At 35.7% G+C, this 23,192-nt stretch overlaps 1 protein-coding gene across 2 annotated transcripts in view; it reads right to left on the bottom strand.

Moving 5' to 3' along the window:
• LOC105226056 (TBC1 domain family member 4) overlaps positions 1-22,729 on the bottom strand; it is a 46,767-nt gene extending 24,038 nt beyond the window's left edge. For both annotated transcript variants that reach the window (XM_011204799.4, XM_011204800.4), the window contains exons 1-2: positions 21,333-22,729; positions 6,101-6,586 (exon numbers count right to left, since the gene is read on the bottom strand). In XM_011204799.4, coding sequence (XP_011203101.2) covers positions 6,101-6,586; positions 21,333-21,452 — 606 coding nt within the window. In that variant the 5' untranslated portion in view covers positions 21,453-22,729. The remainder of the gene's footprint in view (positions 1-6,100; positions 6,587-21,332) is intronic.
• Positions 22,730-23,192: the final 463 nt, after the last annotated feature.

Raw genomic sequence — 23,192 nt, 5'->3', positions numbered from 1 at the left:
GGCTAGAAGTGACAAGATGAGTCGTCAATGACTTGTCCCCCGCAACAATGAGTGATTTGTTACCGTTGGTAAAACTAAAGCAACACAAATTTAATGCATGTTATGTAAATACAGCTGAGACATAAGAAATTCTAAACAAATTTAATATAAAAAAACTTTAAGGAACTTTTAAAAAGGCAAAATAAATAACAAATCCATAAATTAAAAGCATGGTGGCCAATGAATATTCCAATCTAATTAAAGGCATTGGAAACTGGTGGATATTGCAACCGATTTCTTTCGAAACATGGTATTAAATCAATCAAGCTTGTAATTTACTAATTCCTTAGGAAACCAGCGACATGTCCAAAGCAAGCGCAATAATATCTCTTACGGAAGTTCAGCGAGTTTATCCTCGAGTTAATATGACTTCAACCCAAGCAACTTTTGCTTTTTTGATTTTCTGATTTAGGTTAGATGGCTGAACGAAGATCACATATGGACTGATATATGTATGTAGTCCTTTGAGAAGCCATAGAAAAAGAAGAACTCCTGTGTTCGGATTTTCTTATTTCACCGTAGAATAATTCGAAATGTATCACTAAAATTTGTGTGACTTTGACACGTCAAATATAAATGAGGCTTTAATAACTAGGTGTATCTTGATATACTCTCTGATTAATCACCCTTATTTTAAAAGAAATGGTGTTTTTAAAACGACTTCTTTCTGACTGGTTAGCAATAATTTCCCTGATGGCCTTAATATTATCGTTTTCTTCCCTATTAATGGCCAAAGTTCAGTTGGCACGACCACACGAAAACAATATGAAGGGAAGACATAAAAGAGGTATCTACGTAAATCACTTATTTCGAATTGTGTATACATATGAATGTATGTACGTTCTGGGCACACAAAAGACCAGAGGCACCTATGGACTTAGACTAAGGTCACTGAAAGTAAAATTCGATTTTTGGCAAATATTTTCAAATAAATTTTCTTTTACAAAGATACAAATGCGAGAGAGAGATCGGGACTGATCGTGCGGCTAATACATGGACGTCAAAAAAGCAGTAAGAAAATGAATAAAATCTTACGAGAATTATATACATTTGCATAAATATTATATTATATGCATATATATATACATACATATATGACCTTACATATTATACTATATGCAATAATATCGTATATTGTACGGAGCTAGAAAGTTGGTAAAGAAATGCTTGAAATTCTACTACGACTCCCGCCTGTCTGACTTTTCTGTAATTTTTTGCTGATATATCTAAGTATATACATACATATATTCACATGATATTTATTAATTTGCATTTATATACATACATATGTATAAACAATGTATTTGCACACGTGTTTATACGCTTGTACTCGCTGTTTGTATATGCTGAGTCTCAATTAAAGTGCATTGACGATCGCCAGCGTTTGAATTCAACTTTTCGTGATCGCAGCCAATTTAAATTGAACAAATTGATTTGTTATGCACAATTTTCATTTAATTTTCCTTTAAATTTGTAAACCAACTAAAATTTATAGTATACTACACAAGCTATGAACTTACAATATTTATACATATACATACATAGTATATATGTATGTACATATGTTTATAAAATACATAAACATAAGTACATTAGTAAAACCTTGAATGCTGATATAAAAAATTAAGGAAATTTCGTTAGAAAACCGATGGCAAATAGAAATTTACTATAAGTATTCTAAAAAATAAAAAATATTATTATTGCTTGATTCATTTCTCAAAACTATGTCTGACGTCATCATAATCTAAATACCAAACGAGATTTCAGACAAGGCGACTCTCTATCGTGCGGCTTCTTCAATCTATTGCTGGAGAAAATAATTCGTGCTGCAGAGCTTAATCGAGCAGGTCCAACCTTCTACGAGTATAAGAGTGTACAGCTCCTGTTAATATTGTATCATTGGCCGCAACATTCACGCCGTCAGTTCTACTTGTTCCAAACTGGATAAGGAAACGAAGCAAATGGGTCTGGTAGTGAATGAGGGCAAGACGTAATATCTCTTGTTATCAAACAAACAGTCGTCATACTTGCGATTTGGCTCCCACGGCACTGTTGACGATCATAACTTCGAAGTCGTAGATAGTTTTGTTTATCTTGGAAACAGCATTAACACCAAAAGTAACGTCAACCTCGAAATCCAAAGCAGAATAACTCTTGTCAACAGGTGCTACTTTGGACTGAGTAGGCATTTGAGAAGAAAAAACCACTCTCGAGGTACAAAGGCTAAACACTACAAGTCACACATTATCCCCACCCTGCTATATGATTCAGAGGCATGGACGAAGACAACATCTGATGAGTCGACTTTACGAGTTTTCGAGAGAAAGGTTCTGCAGAAAATTTATGGTCCTTTGGGCATTGGCAACTGGCATTGGCATAGCCGCGTATCGCATTCGATTGAAGGATGAACTGTATGAGATAGACGACGACATTGACATAGTTCAGCGAATTAAGAAACAGGCTGGACGAAAACACTCCAGCTCTGAAGGTATTCCACCCAGTACCCGGCGAGGAAAGCAGAGAAAGAAGAAGACCTCCACTCCGCTTGAAAGACCAGGTGGAGAAGGACCTGGCTCCACTTGGAATTTCCAATTGGCGGCAAACAGTGAAAAAAAGGAACGACCGGCGCACTGTTGTAAACTCGGCTATAACCGCGTAAGCTTTATCTACGCCAATAAAGAAAAAGAAGATGTCAAAATGAGGCGACATGGACATGACACCTAAATCTCTAGAACGAATTTCAGCTGACTTCGAAAAATGGCATCATTTGAAAAGGAAAAAGTACTTCTATTATAATCCTTATCCTTATATTATCTCCAATTTGTTATATTTAACGTTATATAGCATATACATATATTGCATACTAAGGCTCCGCGGGGAGCACAGGGATGGCATGAAACTTTAACATTTATTTTGATCTTGCGTCATTTTTTTGATTTGATTTATTCTCTAAGTTTGAGCGAGTCGAGCTTTCCGGCGCCTGCTTTGTGGCCTCCAATCGATAGCGTACCATGTGGTTACGTCTGGATCTCGTTCAGATCATGACAGAGTTACTGAGATTTTCTTGTGAAAATTTCATCTCAAAGTGGTTTTTGGTTTGTTCATGACCATAAAAGCGAATTAGAGGCGATGATGGGTCCGAAAATGCGGCAAATAATGCAAAGGCATCGGTTAGTGAACACTTGTAGCTTTTGGATCTCAGAATCTACAAGATTCGATGTTTCGCAGCCGTATAGAAGTGTGGACTTAACATGAGCGTCGGGAAGCAGGAGGATTAACGAAACCCAAATTAATGTAATTAGGTATGGAGGCCATCCAACCAAAAAAACCATTCCCCACTAACTTATGAAATAATTTTGGAACAGGCGCCAATGAATATCCAAAAGACTAGGAAAAAAAGTTGCTAACGGTTGCGTCAATTTTTTATTGAAGTTTCATTTCAAACTTTTTAAAGTTAATTCGGAAATTGACTTTTCAGAGTATCGAACAAAAAAGGATGCACGCAAACACATATGTAAGTTTTTATTATGGATGTGTGTTTTGTTGCACGAACAAACTGTGAACTGAATTTCCCACCACCCAGCAGACATTGTCGGGTGTTTACAACTTGATTTCGAGGGCGTTAACGAACCTGGCGCCACTGCAAGCAGTTCGCAACAGTTTTTTTGCTTATGCAAATATAACTGCTGCCAACGGTGCATAAAGGATTTGCATATAGTTTTGTTTCGGTTCACAGAAAAAGTAACACATGTTTACACATATAAACTCTTCTATACATATGCATATTCATATATGCAAATTGCAGCGAATACCTGTCTGTCCATGGTTGTGTGGCGCTACAAAAATTGGTTTGGATATTTATTCCTCATAAAATAGTGATTATAGCTGGTAGAGCTGTCGTAAGCTCCTGCCTTACAAATGTAAAATCACAACAAAATTTGATGAATATTTTACGACATTTAACCCTTGGTTAGTGAAAGTAAATCCTTTTGTTGTAGGTACATAAACAAGCAAAACTGCCGCATTTGGGTGGTTTGTGGGCCGGTGGAATCATCGGTTCATATTTCTTCACAAATGATGCTGGTGGCGACCGTTATACCGCCATGATAACCGACTATTTAATGTCTGAAATTGAAGCTCATGATCTCGGCGACATTTGCTTTCAACAAGACGGCGCCACTTCGCACACATCGTATGAATCAATGTATTTATTGAGATTGGCCACCAAGATCGTGTGATATGACACTGTTAGGTTTTTTGCTGTGGGGATATGTAAAGTCTAAAGTCTAAGCGTCTCATTCGCCAGTCGAAATGTTCGAACGAATCATCGAAAATTGGACTCAATGGATGGACCATCTGAGACGTAGCCACGGCCAACATTTGAAGGAGATAATCTTCAAGAAATTAATGCCAAAGAATGTTCTTTCGAATGATAATAAACATTTCCTGTAAATTTGAAATTTATGTCCCTTTTCTTTAAAAAAAAAGTAGGGAACCTCGAAATGGATCACCTTTTATATATACATATATCGACTCTGATATCATTTGTTACATTTCTCATACTTACAAACATGGATACAAAGTAAAACAAATGCATGGGATTTACGCCACTTGTTTATTCGATTCGCCAATAAAAGTAAGATTATATGCCATACAGAGAAAATTATTGAAGAATAAATATCCGTGAATGTGAGGCTAAGCCGTCTGCGATTCATGACTTCTCAGCTAACCTAATATAAGTATGGTTCTTCCATGGCAAAAACATTCATGTGAAAGGAACAATCAAGTTAGAGAGTTGCGTGTGCTGCAGCTGTCTTCAATGCTACTTATTTTAGAGAATGTTTACAATTGTGAATGGCTCAAGATTTCAGTGTAAGCTCTGCGTGAATGGCCAAAAAGTGGATATAATTTGTACGAATAATTGCTATCCAACATTTGGAAGCTTGTATATATTTCCATTTCACCAGTCTATCTCATTTTGACCTGTTGTTCATTCGATTTGCCATTCTTCAAGGGCTGGTGGTACCGATACAGAAATTCACTCATATTCACTTCACTTAAATTATTTTTTTTACATTGCATTTCAAATTCACATGACACATTTGCATGTATGTATATAAACCTACAAATATTCATATGTATTTGCTGAAAAGAGGTCATTTCAAATAGAACTAACAACCGCTATTCGAATACCATTAAATACTATAATTCAAGCAATTTTTCATTTATTTCATATGGATTTGCATTTGTACACTCGCATGCAAACATTTGCATGTCCTTTTAATGGTTTAAATTGCTTTTTAAATACGGGGTCGTAGTCCCTTATTTTTTCACTAGTCACATTTGACCTCTTTGCAGTAAATACAGGTATATATTCCTTTTTTATAGTAAGGAAAAGTAGACTGATCGAACGAAAACAAATTTGAAAAAAAAATGGTCGAATGAAGGAGAAGATTAGGCAAAATACATATAAATGAGGGGCTTCCTTTGGAGTCATCCAATTCATATACATGAAGCAAAAATGTCTGTATATATAGTGCTGGCTAAAACATATGCATGTAATAATTTATAATTGATCTTAAAAGTCCTTAGAGGAAAGAATATTTCATTCTTCTAGGCCAAGAAAGTTTCCAAGGTCAAAACTTTTAGTTTTAGTAAAGTGGTGAATCAAAATATGAAGATCACTTGTCAAAATTATAATTGCAGCACAAGACAATAAAAATATTGATTAAAAATTAAAAAAAAAAAAACTCTGAAATAAAAGCTTTCAAGAGCTTTATTTGATTCTACCGAAAACAAGCTGATAAAAAGTGGTGTGGCATTAATTTTCGAGCTTTACTACTGCAATATCAATAATTTAAACCAATTTTATGACAAATCACTTTACAGAAAAAGTTGAAGTAACGTTATCTAACAATTCTAGAAACCATAAAATTTTGCTGCTTGAATTTACCACACATTTAACTTGACTTCTCTGTCTTGTCTCTTTGAATATTTCACATTTTTCTTAGTATTAATAATGTTGACTATTTAATGATTCATAAGAAATTCTTTCACTTACCTCCTCAACCGCTTCACATTCGAATAGATAAATATGCAATAACGGGTCACGCGGATCCTTCATCAAGTACACGAGGCCTGTGATGGGACCGAGAAATTCCATGAAATTATTCGCATTTCCGCCATTAACTGGCTCATTAGTACCACCATCCACGCCATTTGCAGCGGCCAACGCCGCCTGTTCGCGTTCACGCTCGCGCTCCCGTTCGCGCAGTGCTGCGCTCGAGGACAGCGAACCATACGAAGTAGAGGTGGTTAAGGCACCACCTGTGCCATTCGATTTCAAACCATTCGCTGTGCTACTTGTGGCGCTGCCGACGCTGGTGAAGGCTTTCAACTGGAGGAAACCGTTACCGGCGCTTTTCGTGTTGCTCTGCTTGTGTACGATGCGGCACATGCCGACAATATGCTTGAGCGGATGACTGAATTGTAATTCGAAATCGGAATTATATGACTCGAGCACACCATTTTCGATGCCAACGGAGAGCTGGAAGAATGGAAAAGATGGTTACATGCTTGAAAATAAGCTTGAGTGGAAATAGCAAGAAAATATTTGAATTCAAATGCGAATTTAAAGAAAATTTTGCGCCGTGATGTTGAGTGAGTTGTCAGTGCAGTGTGTTGGAAAATATTTTCATAACACGCACGCGTCGGCATTGCAGCCATTTACCTATGCGATTTCCACATCGCTTACCGCATTGCTGCAAGCCGAGTGCATATTATGTTGGCTTAGCGAACTATTAAATAATAAAAAGCGCAGGAATGAGTAAGTATATACAAAAGCAGTGAGCCATGAGGCACACGCCTTTACGCACGGTGCCATTGCCACAACAAGTCCCTAAATGGCCTCTGCCTCGCCGTGACACAGCTGCATGCAGCAAATGCTACGGCATCCTTCTTGTTGTCATCGCGTCTCCTTCCCTCCAAAATGGCTGTCAGACAACCCCATTTCACATGGCATATATGTATGTATGTATATAAACAGTTCAGCGAGCAAAACAACAACCCACCTTGTTGTCTGCTTTTCAGAGGCAAAACTTTTCCATTGTCGCATTATTCAATAATCTCATTTTCTTGTGAAAACAATTTTTACCCCTTCGTTCTTCATGCTGTCATAATTTCATACGACTTTGCTTTTTAAGTTTTTTCTTAAATTAATTGAAACAAAAGTCCTGGGAAAAAGTAGGAAAAACTTTCATAATCACTAAAGTGCAAGTCTGCCACGAAATTGAGCGCAATTAACAGGCGGAAATACGCTGCCAGTGTTGGATAGTATGAGGGGCTTTCCGCTTAATAAGTCGCTGCATTTTTTGTGCCAACACGTTGCTTGCCAATATTGGAGTGACATTTTTTTTTGCAGGATATGCGCCAGTGCTCAATTTCCTTGCTCGCTTTCACAGTTTTCAAGTTTTTTCCTTTCATTTCGATTCGTTAAATGTCAATTTAGTATCAATTAGTATTGAACGGCAGTTTGCTTTTTTACAAACTAAAGTTTTTAAAGTTTTATGATGCAGGCGTTACTTTTCACACAACTTTTTGAATTGAGAAACTAAAATATAAAAAAAGTTGATAGCGTCGAGCGTATAAGCAATGAAATGTTAAAGAAAAAAGTGTGTTTAAAATAAATATTAAGTTTGGCTGTCATTTTAATTTTTCTTTGCCGTTACACAGTGCTTCTCGCTCCACTATGTGGTAAGTCTTATCTAGTTTAGTGCTATGGTTGATAGCAACTTGCAAGTATGGACTATTGATACTTTCTTTGATTTTTCAATCATTCACACTCCATTATTGGGTAATTATTACGAACGCCAAGAAGTATCGACGGTTTTAAGTTTAGTAAGTAAGTTGTAAAGTTAAACTTCAGCACCAATATTTATTCCATTTAAAATCAGGATTAAGTCATATACAGGGTTTGTCCGGCAAGTAATAGGACTATGTAGGACAATCGTTAATCGATTCTTTGAAAACTTTTCAAATAGACTCCTTTCGCGTCGATGCAGCGTTGCCAGCGCGATTTACAAGCATTGAAGACGTCACGCAAGGTGGTGTGGAAGCGTTGAGATGCCGGCCTTGGTTAGATAGCTGTTCACATGAAAGGCGATGTTAGCCGAGGCGTTGTCGTGGTGCAACTTCCTATCGGCAACGATATCTTTTCGGACTCAATTGACTCTTCATTTGAGTCTCTTGAGGATTTAGCGTTAAGGGTTTGTCCAGGAGGAACAAATTCATGGTGGACGTTGCCTTTGGTGTCAAAAAAGACAACAAGCATCATTTTAACTTTGGATTTGCTCATTTTTCCCTTTTTTGGGGGATGAGAAGCCGGCGTGTGCCACTCGGAAGATTGTCTCTTTGTCTCATGATCGTACTCAAAGATCCATCTATGTAAGCCAGCTTGATCATATCAAATGTCTCTGCCGCCCTCGACCACGTGAAAAGCTCAAACAAATCATTAATAAAGGGTAATCCAGTTCGAGAAACCTCAAATTTAATGGGCAATGTTTATTATCATTCGAAAGAACATTTTTTGGCATTTAGTTTTTATAGAAATTCGCTTTAAAATGTTGGCCGCGGCTACGTCACAGATGATCTATCCGTTGAGTCCAATTTTCGATGATTCGTTCGAGCATTTCGACTGGGGAATGACACGCGAGATGTTTTGCTCCAAGGCCTGAATCGAAGCGTGATAATCCGCATAGACTTTAGACTTTACATCTGCTCACAGGAAAAAGTCTAACGGTGTAATATCACACGATCTTTTTGTGGTCAATCGACCGGCCCGAAGTATAATATTATCTGCTCACAGTTTCTCAGTGTTCTCTCAATAAATTCATTGATGAAATCTTGCCGATATCACGAGCTTCAATTTCAGGCATCAAATAGTCGGTTATCATAACCGTCGCCATTGAAGATTACGTTCTCACCGTCAACATTTTTGAGAAATATGGACCACCGCTTCACAAATCACACTAAACCACATTTTTCTGGATGAAATGGCAGCTCTTAAATCTCTTCAGGTTGCTCTTCCTCTCAAATGCGGTAATTTTATTTGTTTACATACCCATTTAGTCAGAAATGGGCCTCATCGCTGAGCAATGTTTGGCTCGAAAACGTCGGATTTTCTTGGAACTTTTCAAGAGGCCATAGCGAAGCGATTTGGCTTGGGAAGGTTCAGCGGCTTCAGTTATTGCACAGTCTCGACGTAAAATGTGCCTGGTCGTTTTATAGGTCGGTCCGAGTTGCTGAAGCTTTCTAAGGTCGGAGACCCATCATTTCCGTCTGTCCGGCTGTCCGTCCTTCTGTCTGTATATACGCCAACCAGTCGGTTTGTGAGATATCGATTTGAAATTTTACAGAGTCCCTTTTTCTCCAAAAAACGGCAAATTCTATTATTTCCATTACAACATTTTCATAAAATTTAACAGCTTCAAATATATTGTTAGAATTGATCTTTACGAACCGTACTTTACCGTTTTTTCGAGGTTGGCATAGATTTCGTCGAATATACATTGAATGATAGGGAAAGTTGCAACAGATGTTGGCTGAAACAACTCTATAGTATTGGTAGAGGTACATTTTCAAATGGGTGACGCTAACTTCTTGAGATTTATACGTCATAAATAGTTGATATAATATTACTCTTTTAAATCAATAATATTACAAAAATCAATAAAATACTTTATTACAGCTACAACTCAAGCTACACACCATTTAAATAGATACCCTCACAATTTTTACACAGTAAATTCATACACATATACATACATACATATGCATATAAAATGTTATAAATGTATATGTTATATAAAAGCATATTTATGCATGTAAATTGAACTCGCTATCATAGTATAAAGTAATTTAGTTAAATATTTGAAATTGTAGTCTTGTGTTAGAAAAAAAAAAATGATAGCCACGACAAATTGTGACGCAAATTGCTAATGAGAAATGGGATGTTGCCACAACAGTGTTGAATGCGATTATAACGAGCACAACAAATACGTACAATAAGAGGCAATAATTACAGCTGGAACAATACGAGAAGAAAAACCTTCACGTAAAATACAGTTATTGTGCAATAGACAATCATTATTAGACCACCGGTTGTATGGAACATGCAAATAAATGTGTGAGTATATACATATGACAATAAATACGTGTGATATAAACCAGTACGAGCTTAGATTTCTTTTGAAATTATATACATACATATATTTGTTTCCAAATGGTTTTCACAAAGGTCAAAGGCTCGTAAAGGCAGTGCCGGAAGATTACTAGACTCATTAGTCGTATCAAATGATGAGAGTAGAAAAATAATTCTACGAATGAGGCGATTTATTTAATAAAGAAAAATATAAAATATTGTGCATTTAGAGAATTTGATGTACTTTAATTATCGACGATTCATTTGGAAAATTTTGGTTTCCTTTGATCTCACAGCCGATCTACAGGAAGACCTCCGAGAAATATACAAAACTAGACCGATAGGGACAGCAAACAGCGCTATATTTTTCTTGCTCTTTTGAAATTTCTCTTCAGTGAGGTTTGTCATTTCTTCATGGAAATTGCCAGTGACGTCATTGAACCATACTTCTTCCTTGGTGATCGAGACCGGCACGTTACTAAGAATGAGAATCGCTACCGCTTAATGATAACTCAATATCTGGGTTCAGCGTCTGGACTTCTGCAAGCGTGTCAATGGTGGCCATGCAAAAGAAATCAAGTTTCATACATAAAGGCATCGAATTTACGTTCACAGAAATAAAGAATTTCATTGATATCCCACACCGTTTTTGTTTTATTTAAACTTATTGAAAACCCCGTTATTTTTATAAGGCCTACTACATCTCCTTTTTCGTAGCAAACATAATAAACCCTGTTCAGGGTATACAAATTTTATTACAATAGATAAATATAGGTAATAGTCGAAGGGATTGTAAACATATTTTTTTTAACAAAATGGCGAATATCTTAAAAAATCTAAACTATTATCAAAAATCTTACACCTTCAACCATCACCTGATAAAAATATCTTAGAAGGTCGTGGGAAAATGTTGATGAATGTTGTTGAAGTTGATTTTCGGTAAAATTTTCCTTACCGATATCGAAAAGTGCGATTCGAGAAAAAGTTTTAGGAATTAAATAATTTTTACAAATTTCAATAGTTCAGAGAAATAAGAACAAATGAAATCTTGAGTTATTGTCAGCTCATTTTCTTCTGGTGCTAGCGCCATTGTGCGGGACAGTTGTTGGAGAAAACCTTCAATTAAAAACTCAATTTGTGGGTTCGACGATAATTATCGTTTCTAATGTCACTTTAGTCGGCAAACTACCACTTTTATAACAAATAATAACTAGTGTATGGATATAGTAAAACAGGTTCAGAGCTACCTTTGCCTACAATGTACATATAACATGAATGTACTTCCTGCTTTGCAATTGATTTCATACGATTCAATTATAGTGTCTTTGCGGCTACAGTTTACGTATTTTTAATTTTAAATCAACCTCAACAATATTTAGTTGTTTGATAAACGAGGAATACACAGCGACCTTAGATTTATTGTGCCAAGTAATAGTATCCTGAACTGACTGAGAAGTAAAAGCTTGATTAAAATTATCACACTGAATTTCGGATCACTTGTTGTAAACCGAAAATTTGGTGTTCTAAAACTTTTTTCACCGCTCTCCGAAAGCATATGCTTTTTATGAGAGGCTTTTTGTGTATAGAATACTCTGAGATTAGCAAGTGTCACCTCTCTCTATGCTTTTGGGTTTTATTTTAGCTGAGCCATTGATTCATACTGTTTCGAATGCCGCACTGTTAGAATAGGCGCTTGGAACAAATAATTAGCGTTACAGAATGTATTTACTCTACTTCTTTCTTTTTGCTATTTTTGAAGGATTTTTTTCCTGAATACTTCATATGTGCTTACATCGGCATTAAATTAATTTGTGCAACTGAAACTGATTGTGGGTCGAAAAATTTAAATATTTTTATTATCAACTAATGAATAAGTGAGCTATAAAAGTTGCGACATTAAAAAGCACTTCAATCAATTTTATTATAAAAGAGGGCAACTACAGTGTTACTATGTAAGGCAAATAAATCCAATTTACGACGACTGCGTAATGAAATTACGAAGATCTGTGGTTTTCACATGCACTCACACATATTTAATTAAAGTTCTATAGTTAGTACTTTTTTTTTTGGTTTGAGACAATGTATTAACTGTAAATCCGAACGGAATGTGATGTAAAATGTGCGAAAGTTAGGATTCGGCGAACGGTCGGAGTGGAACAGCGCAGCGAGGATGCTGTAACTGGAGAGAGAATAATGTATTTGTGCACAGTTATTGTATTGAACAAAAACACAAAAGTTGGCTTTCATTTCGAGATGAGTTTTGTTCCATTTTTTTTTTGTTTTTGATTTTTCCATCAATGCCAATGCGGTAAAATGCACTGCATGGAACACATAGATATCTGTATCTGTAGCGACAATGTTCTAATGAGAGACACATCCATGCATATATGTATGTACACGTATGTATGTATGTATGTGAACTATGAAAGTTTTGAAACAAAGGCAATGAGCAATGGAAAAGTTGACGTACTCTTATTTTTACAATGTTGTCATTCATAACGGGAGCGAGCGCATCAGAAACAAGCCACAAACCAGCAGAGTCGCCGAAAGGACACAATTTCCATTCTTGCTTCATTATTTTTGATGTAGCCGCTGTTTGCTCAAATAATTCATCGTGCGCTGATGATGTGCAGACAGACTTTTCCTGAGCACAAATGTCGCCGCGTCTGAAAGGTATCAGCAAATGAAAAGCGAGTGGTCTGCTGGTATCTATGAAAGCTGGAGAATACGTTGAAGATGTGCCTGTGTCTCTGCATGATAATGAAAATGTCACAACTATTGTGTGGTCACACAATCAAGTCTTAGTTAGGCAGACGATAAACATAAAATCATTCAAAGTAAGTCCATACTTAGTAGACTGCAGTGTTTTTTGAATAACGAATTTTGACTTTTCTCTTTTCATATAAAATTATTTGTGAAATAAAATAATTAGTCCGAAAACAGTGTTGAACATCGCCATAACGGTTTATTGAAACAAAATTTTAGCCGCTTATATTAAATTTTCATATTTATGTGGGGTATGAGCAACATGAAAACCTTTTTTCGCAAGAAGTTTCAAACAATAGACTCCGAACCAGAAAATGCCAACGAGAGAAGACGACTTATCACCTGAACTGGGTATATTAAGATTGCCATAAAGCTTGTAATACCAAAAAGAAACTTCGAGAACCCCATAGTTTACCATATAGATAATTAATCAGCGTGACTTGCTGAGTCGATTTAACCATGTTCGTCTGTATGTCTGTCTGCTTGTATATATGTATACGAACTAGTGCCTCAGTTTTTGAGATATCGACCAGAAATTTTGCACATGTTTTTTTCTCATCAAGACGCTATTGATTTGTCGAAACCGCCGCTATCGGACCACTATAGCATATAGCTGCCATATAAACTGAACGATTGGAATCAAGTGCTTGCATGGAAAGCTTTGTCATTTGATGAGATATCTTCAAGAAAAATCTTCACAGATTATTGTCCAAGGCAATTATGCAATCTGCGAAGGAATCATTCATATCGGACCACTATAACATATAGTTGTCATACAAAATGATTGATCGAATTTTGTTTGGAATACTTTTTTATTTCTTCTTCTTCTTTACTGGCGAAGACTGCGCGGTTATAGCCGAGTTACCAGCAGCGCGCCAATCGCTTCTTCTTTTCGAAATTGGCGCCAATTTGAGATACCAAGTGCAGTCGGGTCCTTCTTCACCTGATCTCTCCAAAGGAGTGGATGCTTCCTTGGCTTCGCCAGGCGGATACTACGTCGCATACTCCATCCTCTCTACAAGGTATCTACGGCACATATTTTTATTAAATGTGTCGTTACAGTAAAGCGGAAGGATCTATTCTCAAAACCTCTCAGCAGAAGTAATTACACATTTCTTCGGTTTATAGTTTTGAAAACCCTTGCATCCTTCACTGATTATTCCGAAAGTCGGGGATACTAAAGAGTTGAATACAATATATGTATACGTATATATACTCTAGTTGTTCACTGGATTTGCATTTCATTTTAATATTTTCTTTACAATTCATAACACAAAAACATCTGAGAAGCACGTGCCCGAAAGTGTCATTATTTTGAATGCCTATGTAGACGGGCCACACCAGGGAGACAGAAATGGTACGTTCAGGAACGTTGACCAAACACACCCACACCACCCAACTGGCAACCCAAACGAAGCATTCAATTCACCTGCCGCCGTTCACCCACCCACAAACACTGGCCACCCAACCAATCAACCGAAAACAAATAAACCACCAGCCATTCAAACAATTCATCTGCTGCCAGCGGAGTAATGCTGCGCATTTTAATGAAATCCAACAACAGTAAATGCGGCAAAAATGCAAGCCAAGCGCTTTGCGCGGCTCATGGTCCCAATGGCAGTTATATTCGTTATTTATACTCGTTCGCCCGCACAGCTGTGCACCGTGACAGCAGCGGCGAGGAAGAACGGGTAACGTTGCAAAAGTATTGAATTCATGACGCGTTGCAATGGAATAATTGCTGGGAACCGCTGGGAACTGGATGGTGGAGTTCAGATTTTTAGTTGAAATTGAAATTGAGCTGTCGTATTTAATTAAAGAAAACAAACACAAAGATAAAAAGTTTAAAGTTTACAATTTCGGTTAAAGTATAATAATTCATAAATTTTATTCAACTTTTAAAAAGGTTTAAAATAAAAAGTTTTTTTCGTATTCGCCACAGAAAGTTTTCTTAAATTTTGATATTAAGTTATGCGCCGAAATGTAGGCCTCGTTTTTATTTCATTATTTTTTAAAGTATACATTTAGGCTAAGCATATTAGCTAAAACCTGTATGAATTAAATTTATATCGCTTAATAAGAACTACTATATAATTAAAAAAATAGTAAGACTTTCTAATTTAAATTTCGCACGAAAACCCATTCGTCGAAATATTTTTTTCTAGGTTGGTACGACTAGTAACAACTGTGCCAAATGTCACACCAAAATAATCATTAGTGTTTAGTTTACGCTTGTCTTTCTGAAGTACATAAAGTGCATTCGGCGATTTTTACGTTGAGTGAAATTATTCAGCAAAGTTCCGTTAAATTTTGTGTGTGGAATAAAAGGAATAAAGGCTTTCGGTGATAATTTATTGACCCAAGCAAGTCTTCTATTGGTACAAATTATTCAAAGATGGCCAAAAACGCGTTTGACGACTAACCACGTCCAGGACAGCCATCAACATCAACTGATGATCAACACGTCAATAAAATAAAGGAATTGATGCTTGAGAATCGACGATTAACAGTCAGAAGTCTTACTGGCATGTTTGCAATATCTGAGGGATCAGTGAAAACTATTTTGAAAGGTCATTTGGGCCTAAGAAAAGTGAAAGCACGATTGTTTCCAGAATCACTCAACTTTTTCGAAAAACAGCGTTGCGTTAACGTCTGTGAAACAATACTTTCCGACTACCAGGATGCCATGAAACGTGGCGACGTGTCTTCAATCCATGCTTACGACGCAGAAACAAATGATCATTCGGAATATCGTGACAAAGGTGAGCCGCAGCCGAAAAAGGCACGTCAAATCAAGTCAAAAATCAAAGCTTTGTTGACAGTTTTCTTTAATTATCGAAATGTGCTGCACTCCGAATGCCTTTCGACCGGCTAAACTGTCAACAAAGAATACGATTTGAGTGTTATGCGTCGTTACTTTGAGAGTTACGACATAGATTTTGAAGAATAAATTAAGATTATTAAAATAATCAACAAATTCTTACTTTTTTTGCTCATAATAGTATATAACAAGTTGTTGAAAGAGATTTGTCCATTATGGGTGCCATAATTATATAAATACATTTCTATTAAGCACACAAATTGCTCGAGTCATATGAGGGCGTATGTACCACACCACCGAAAAGAACAAATCACTGTTTTCATAAATGTATGGTTATAGCCAAATATTTCTATTTCCACTTTCTTTAAACCCCCCAAACGACATTGAAATGACAGCAAAAAAGAGGCCAGTCAACCAAAATAAATATAACGCCGAAAAGCTAAAAACACGCAAGGATACGGGCTCTAAACTGGTGTCCAACACTTGAGAGTTCATAAAAAGTGGAAATTGTTTTTGCGTAACTTTAACAAGGCGGCACATAAGGACACCTAAGGGCCAGGCTACAGTAAAAAGTCAATGGCACTTTGGTAAGCGACAACTGTAATACGAAACTTTTACGTAAAGTTTGAGTGTCATGCATAGTAAGTGTGTTGAAGCGTCACAGGTCAAAAGTTGTTGCGCGCCTTAAAGTATGCTAAGTCAATACTAAAACCGCGAAATATATGAACATTTTAGCAAAATGTTGTTCAGTAAATAGTAATATTAGGTTGCCAAAAAAGTCTTGAGGTATTTGTATTGGATTTTTTTTTTTTATTGAAATTGAAATGAATTTTTGATGACTCATGCCCAGCTCTTGGCCGATGCTACGGCTGCTACTATGCCGGTCTCTTTCGACCAATTCAGCGATTTTATCGCTATTTTCGACGACAGGCCTTCCGGAGCGTGGGGCATCTTCAATCACCTCTACACCAGAACGAAAACGTTGAAACCATCGTTGTGCGGTGGAAATGGATACTGTATCGGGTCCATAAAATGCACAAATTTTATTGGCGGCTTGAGATGCATTTTTGCCTTTATCGTAGTAGTACTGTAAAATATGCCGTATTTTCTCTTTATTTTCCGCCATGTTTGCGACGCTATAACTCACGAATGACTTAAAAGAAACGACAATCAATCAAACACGTGTTAGCGCGTGAAATGAGCTTTCCAAAACTAGAACTACGCGCTTTCAGCGCCAACTAGCGAAAATACCGCAAGACTTTTTTGACAACCCAATATAGCAATATATGATATATCAGATTTGTTGAACTAATATTTTCATCTTAAAAAATTTCTGTTAAAAATATCTCATAAAATATAAAAAAGTGTTTTTTAGTCCTTTTTGTTAGAAAAAAACATCAATTTGCAAAAAACAAAAACTTTTTTTTTTTAAATATCCTCTCATAAAACGAAATAAAGCAATATTTTAATATAGTCCTTCAAATTTCGCAATGGATTACAAAAGTTCTTGGAATTCATTTCCATTTGTTTGTGCATCACACACTTCGTTTGCAAATGTGTTATAAAAAGTTTTGTTGATATTATTTTTATGTCTCAATAAGTCCTTATGTAGATTTGTACGCACATTGGCATAAACATGGCAAGTGGTTGCCACCTTCGGCGCTGACAAAAATGCGCCGCGAAAATATGCCTGTGAAGAGTCGCTATTTCATTTTCATTACGAAAAAAGTTTTGTAGGCGGCCATTTTTTTTTTTTGCCCTAGTTCGTATGTTCTCTTTTCTTTGTGTTTTTTTTTGTAAATGACAGCTTTTGTGGTATTGCTACTCTGACTCATTTTATAGCTTTCTTTTATTAACTTAACATCATATTTCGTCTCCTTTTCAACTCCTTTCTTTATGTTTTCATGCAAAATTTGTGCTTTTAGGGCGCTATGCTGTCCAAACACAAACGCTACAATTATGGCAGTTATGGAAATACCCAGCAGCTCAAAATACTGTATTTTTGGTGTGTAGAATGAGACTAGTATATTTTTCAGCAATAGAAGACCTAATAATTAGAATGACCTCTTGATGCTCCTTGGATTCGGTTCCGCTACAAGCAGGTGACTGCAGAGATGATTTCTGCGAAAGCCCCCAAGCAGGAATTGGCGTAAATCTTTAACATAATCCCATAAAAAATAATTTACAGGGGTTAAATCGCATGAGCTTGGCGGCCATTAGACTGCGCCATTTCTAAAAATTAACGAGTGGCCAAACTCTGCACGCAATGTTCCATGTTTAGATGTGAACGTATTGTTGGAAATAAGGATAGTGCACGCCGATTTCTTCAAAAGATCGTGTTATAAAGCCCGATGTTGGCGCTATACCAATAAGAAACGGAACAATTTCAATTCCCACAACAGCCGGTTCTACACACCGGAATTGACCCGGATTTTATCCGGCCAAGGGCTGTTATTTCGGAGAGGGATATAAATTTTTGGGGAAGAAGTTGTGTTTCCTGAACCACACGAGAATCTGACATACAATTTTGTTCGTTGACGAAACCCTTAAGCCAGAAACGGGCCTCAACTGAGAAGATAATTTTTGGTTGAACGTGAATTTGCGTATTAATCTTGGAAAATTTTCAAGCGTTGTACCGGAGTGAAACGTGACATGCTGAAAAGGCTAAATACACTGAAAAAGTTTAAGACAAATAAATAAACAAACGGCATGGCATGTCCTCTCTTTTTATAGATGGGCTATATTGAATCATTTATTCAGAACAGCAATGAAAAATATACCTTTTATTGACATTTCATAAACTAATTTTCTTGTCACTTGACAGCAGTGACGTTTTGTACCGTTATATAACAGTTTACAACTGCTTTTTATGCTTGGTAACTGTTACTACAGTTTATTTATGAGCCATGCATTAAACGCAAAGGCAACAACACCTTCCGACTTGTTTTATGCAAATTTTATGTTCAATTTCGGCGCTAATGTATGAATTTTTACCGGTGGCATATTTGATAGGCACTTGGCGACGACGTTTTATGTTCTTGCCGAGGACAATAGGATTATGCCAATATAATAATATGAGTGCCGCTGGAGTATGACAAGTCTCGTTAAAAAAATTGTGAACATTGGCAGGCGGAAATGTTGTGTGAAAGGAGGAGACAATTGGACTTAATGCAGTGACGTCAACTTGCCTCGCTTGAAAGGATCGATAATTTTGTTTTGACACAGAAGAAATTTTTCACATATATGTTACGGTAATCTACTTCCTTATATGTATATATACCTATTTATTTTCATAAAAATGTGGTTATATGTGTGGTTATGTGTATTAGTATATCTGCTGGCAAAAAGTTGTGGTCAAAAGCATAAAATAACATAATAATTGGGTAGTCAAACAAACATATATGTATGTGTTATATATGTATTATAATATTTGTATTTACATATGTATGTGTGTATACTGGTATACCCAAATATCTACTCTATTGGTTGAAGAACATAGTAAATTGAGCAAGCTTTGTGAGTAGTCTATTTTTAGATTGTCTATACAAATTTCTGGAACGAATCCCTTCCTTTATATTTTATTTAAGTAGTAAAACTTCGTGTGATACATATGAAAGGCTGGTGAATAGAGTAATTTGCTGTCTACCAAATTACATATGTATGTACATAGATTAATTGGTTAAATGTAAAAGAATTTTTGTAGATATAAGTACATATTCGAATATGGATATAAGGATAATTATTAAGGAATGCGAGATGGGGATTGCTCAAGCAATTATAGACAGCAAATTATATATTTTATGATTCTCATTAGTATGGAATAAGACTATGATTAATGAAATATGAGCTCGTGATATCATTCATAACCGATGTATGTATGTACTATATCACTACATATGTACATACAAACAAAAAAACGTTAAATTCGGCTTCAACGAAGCTATAATACCTTTAACAGGTGCATTTGTTATAGCATAAAAGAGTATAAAAATACCTCTATTTTAATTTAGATAAGCCAATTTGTATGGTGGCTATATGCTATAGTAGTACGATATGAAAAAATTCTCCAAATATTGTACCTTTGCCTGTGACAATAATTCATGCGAAATTTCGTCAAGATATTTTGCCAAATAAGATATTTTTCTAACAAGAACTTAATTTTGATTGTTCAGTTTGTATGGCAGCTGTATGCTATAGTGATCCGATAACGACGATTCCGACAAATGAGCAACTTCTTGTTGAGAAAAGGACATGTGCAAAATTTCAGATCTGAAAAACTAATTAGCGTATATGGTATATAGGGGGATAGGCAGACAGATGTAGCCAAATGGATTTAGGTCGTCAGGCTGATTCTTTTTATAAATATTTCTAGTATCTGCGATGTTTTCTTCTGGGTGTTACAAATTTCGTGGCAAACTTTATATATGTATTGTCTTCAGGATGTGAATGTATATACTTTCATTTATAAAGTGTAATGCACAAAACTAAACATGTTATTCTTAGCTTTAGTTCCTTTCACAACAAACTGTCACTTCTAATGCGCTTTATTGTAGTTATAACACTTTTAAGGTTTCCCTACAACACATATCCTACACATCCGCTTTGGCTTAGGCCTGTACACCCCCGTCAAATTGTTAAGCCCTCGACACATTCAATTACTACTACTCACTTTCCTTGAAAGACAAAGCAGAAATAAATGGAAATAATAGCTACAACAATAACATCAAAAGTGTTTATGTTTGTTTTTGTTATTGCTTTGTCGCACACTAATGACTACAGATTTTCTCAACAGCGCAAATTGAATTGGTTCTTAGTGATTATATCCTGTGGCGCGTGTATTTATTCATTTATTCCACAACACTTAGTTTATATATAGAACGTTTATGCCGGCTCCGACGAATAACGAGCAGGTTGTCATAAAAGGCAATGTACATGGTGTCAATGCCAGTGTTAGGTGTTGTTGTTTGTGGTGTTGGTGTTGTGAAGCATTCAACTTAACTAATCATTTTATGGTCAACTCGGAGTGCTGGAGGCAGAAAGTGTAGAACCCGCAAAGGAGTGACCATGGTGACTTTGTGGTTGATGGGTGCTTTTTTGTGACGCTTAATTAGCGCGCAAGATTGCCAAGCTGACACTGCAGGTATATATAAATAATGTACAAGTATGTACCATACATATGTGTATATTTATAACTATATACATATGTATATATTATAACTATGCTAGGTTAGAAGCATAACCTCTAATTTGTTAAATATAGTATATATGTATAGCATTGAATGGGAAATATTTTCGCGGTAACATACATTTTTGTTGTTTTTATAATCAGTTGCAACATTGTCCAACATCTACGTGCCTCTCTTTCTTCTTTTTGAATTTATTTTTGATTATTTTATCTTCCTTTTCCAATGGGTTTAAATATATATTTTTTTTATTATCTACCTTGATCTATGTATAGTAGGGTTTCAATTATTTTCATTCATAAAGCAATAAAAAAATACTAATTACCTTCGAGTAGCTTTCAGTGGAGCGGATATCATTTATGGTCCATGGCAACATTGCGGCGGAGTAGCGCGGATCCACAGAGGCGCTGCCGCGGTATGTTAACGAAACAAGACGCGTCTTCATTTTGTTTCCAAACGTAGTATCAAGTCAATAATTATATTTGTAATAATAACCGAAAGGACTTTAAATCCCGTCCGCAAACATTCACATTTATTTATCTACAATTTTCCAATTAGGGCACTAAATAGCGTTTGATTTACGATCCGCACAAATCACTGTTACTTTAAAGTTTTTCAAAGTATTCGAATATTTTTGGACGCACATGACTCATTTGAAGTAATGAGTGAAGGAATTGAGGACGTTTTGTAAAAAAATGCATACACAGAAATAGGCAGTTTTGAGTAGACAATGAATTTACAGAACGAGAAATTTGGTGGTACGTGGTAGCTTCTACGTTGATGGCAGTGAGGATAATGGATTAATACATGCATACATATGTACACTTAAATATGTGAATATGCGTAAGTATACAAGTTATTGTCTAAAATATATAATTGAGCACGCGACTAATGGAATTTAGGACAAATGACAACAACACAAGTAGCATATAAATCTCAACATTTGCTGTTAGTATTGATTCCACCGAGATTTTTGTTTTTTTAATTTACCTATATCTGTTATTAACTGTTTAAGTAATTATTTCTGGTAAATTTGTATTGACAACGCTTTGGTTTTCGCGTCTGAACCAAATGGAGGCGTACATATAGCCACTTTACCTAAAACGCGACTGACCGTTTCCTTTTTGGCGAATATCGATTTTTCATGAATTTCGCTTCTATAGCAATGGGTGTCACTTGGATTTCACATGCACACACACAGTAGCAATATAAAAGATTTCCTTTCATTCCCTTAGGAAACGCACTCGCTTGTTTAGACAAACCGCAAAAAGTAAGTTACTTTATACACAAGAGACACTTTTCTGCACAATAGATGTACGTACATAACACTACTTCGTATTTTTTTTTACTAATTTAGGAGGACTTTCCAACGTTTGTGTTATATAAAAACGTTTTTCTTACATATGTATATAATACAGATATATCATTTATGAGTTACTCCTTCCAAAAGATATCAAATATTTTATTTTTCATCAAATTCCAACACTATTCATTCATCCGCACCATTTGTACACAACGAGAATCCAATGAAAACTGCACTTGACCAAATATGACACCACAGTGAATTGTATGTCTATGCCATTTTCTCTACATCCTTGCGCACTAAACTACTTTGCGAATATTTCGCCTTTCACATTATCCTTTCTCAGTTAGCACCACATTCCTTTCTATAAGGTTTAGATTTATGCTCCCTAAATCGCTTGAATTTCGCGGTTATCGGCGCAGTCGCGGTTAGTATTGTTTTTATTTTGCTCATTATTTTGCACCTGGTTGACATTTGAATTTGACGTTTTATTAAAACAACTGTCAAAAAGTATTTAATAGCATAGACGTAAACCATAACACCAAAAGGTGATTCATAATGCAAAAATTGAGCATTATTTCCTCATTTTCATTTTTTTAGAAAATATTATTAATATTTCAACTAATAAAAATAATATTACCAAGAAAAATTAATATTTCATTAGGTTATGTTAAAAGAAATTCAAAAATACATTCTTAGCAAAAGATTTTAACTTAGGAACGCAGAAAATGCAAATAATGATGCAAGTAGTGTTAAATTTAAATTTAAAAATAAATATGGATTAAGTTTCGTGTTTTAATGTTATTTATTTTCGTGATATTGAAGTCTATGTTCAATAAAATTGAAATTTTGGTTTTAAAATTTCATTCACTGGATATAGGG

The sequence above is a fragment of the Bactrocera dorsalis genome, chromosome 2, assembly GCF_023373825.1.
Source record: "Bactrocera dorsalis isolate Fly_Bdor chromosome 2, ASM2337382v1, whole genome shotgun sequence".
In the NCBI taxonomy this organism is placed as follows: domain Eukaryota; kingdom Metazoa; phylum Arthropoda; class Insecta; order Diptera; family Tephritidae; genus Bactrocera; species Bactrocera dorsalis.
This window is presented reverse-complemented; position numbering and strand designations above follow the sequence as displayed.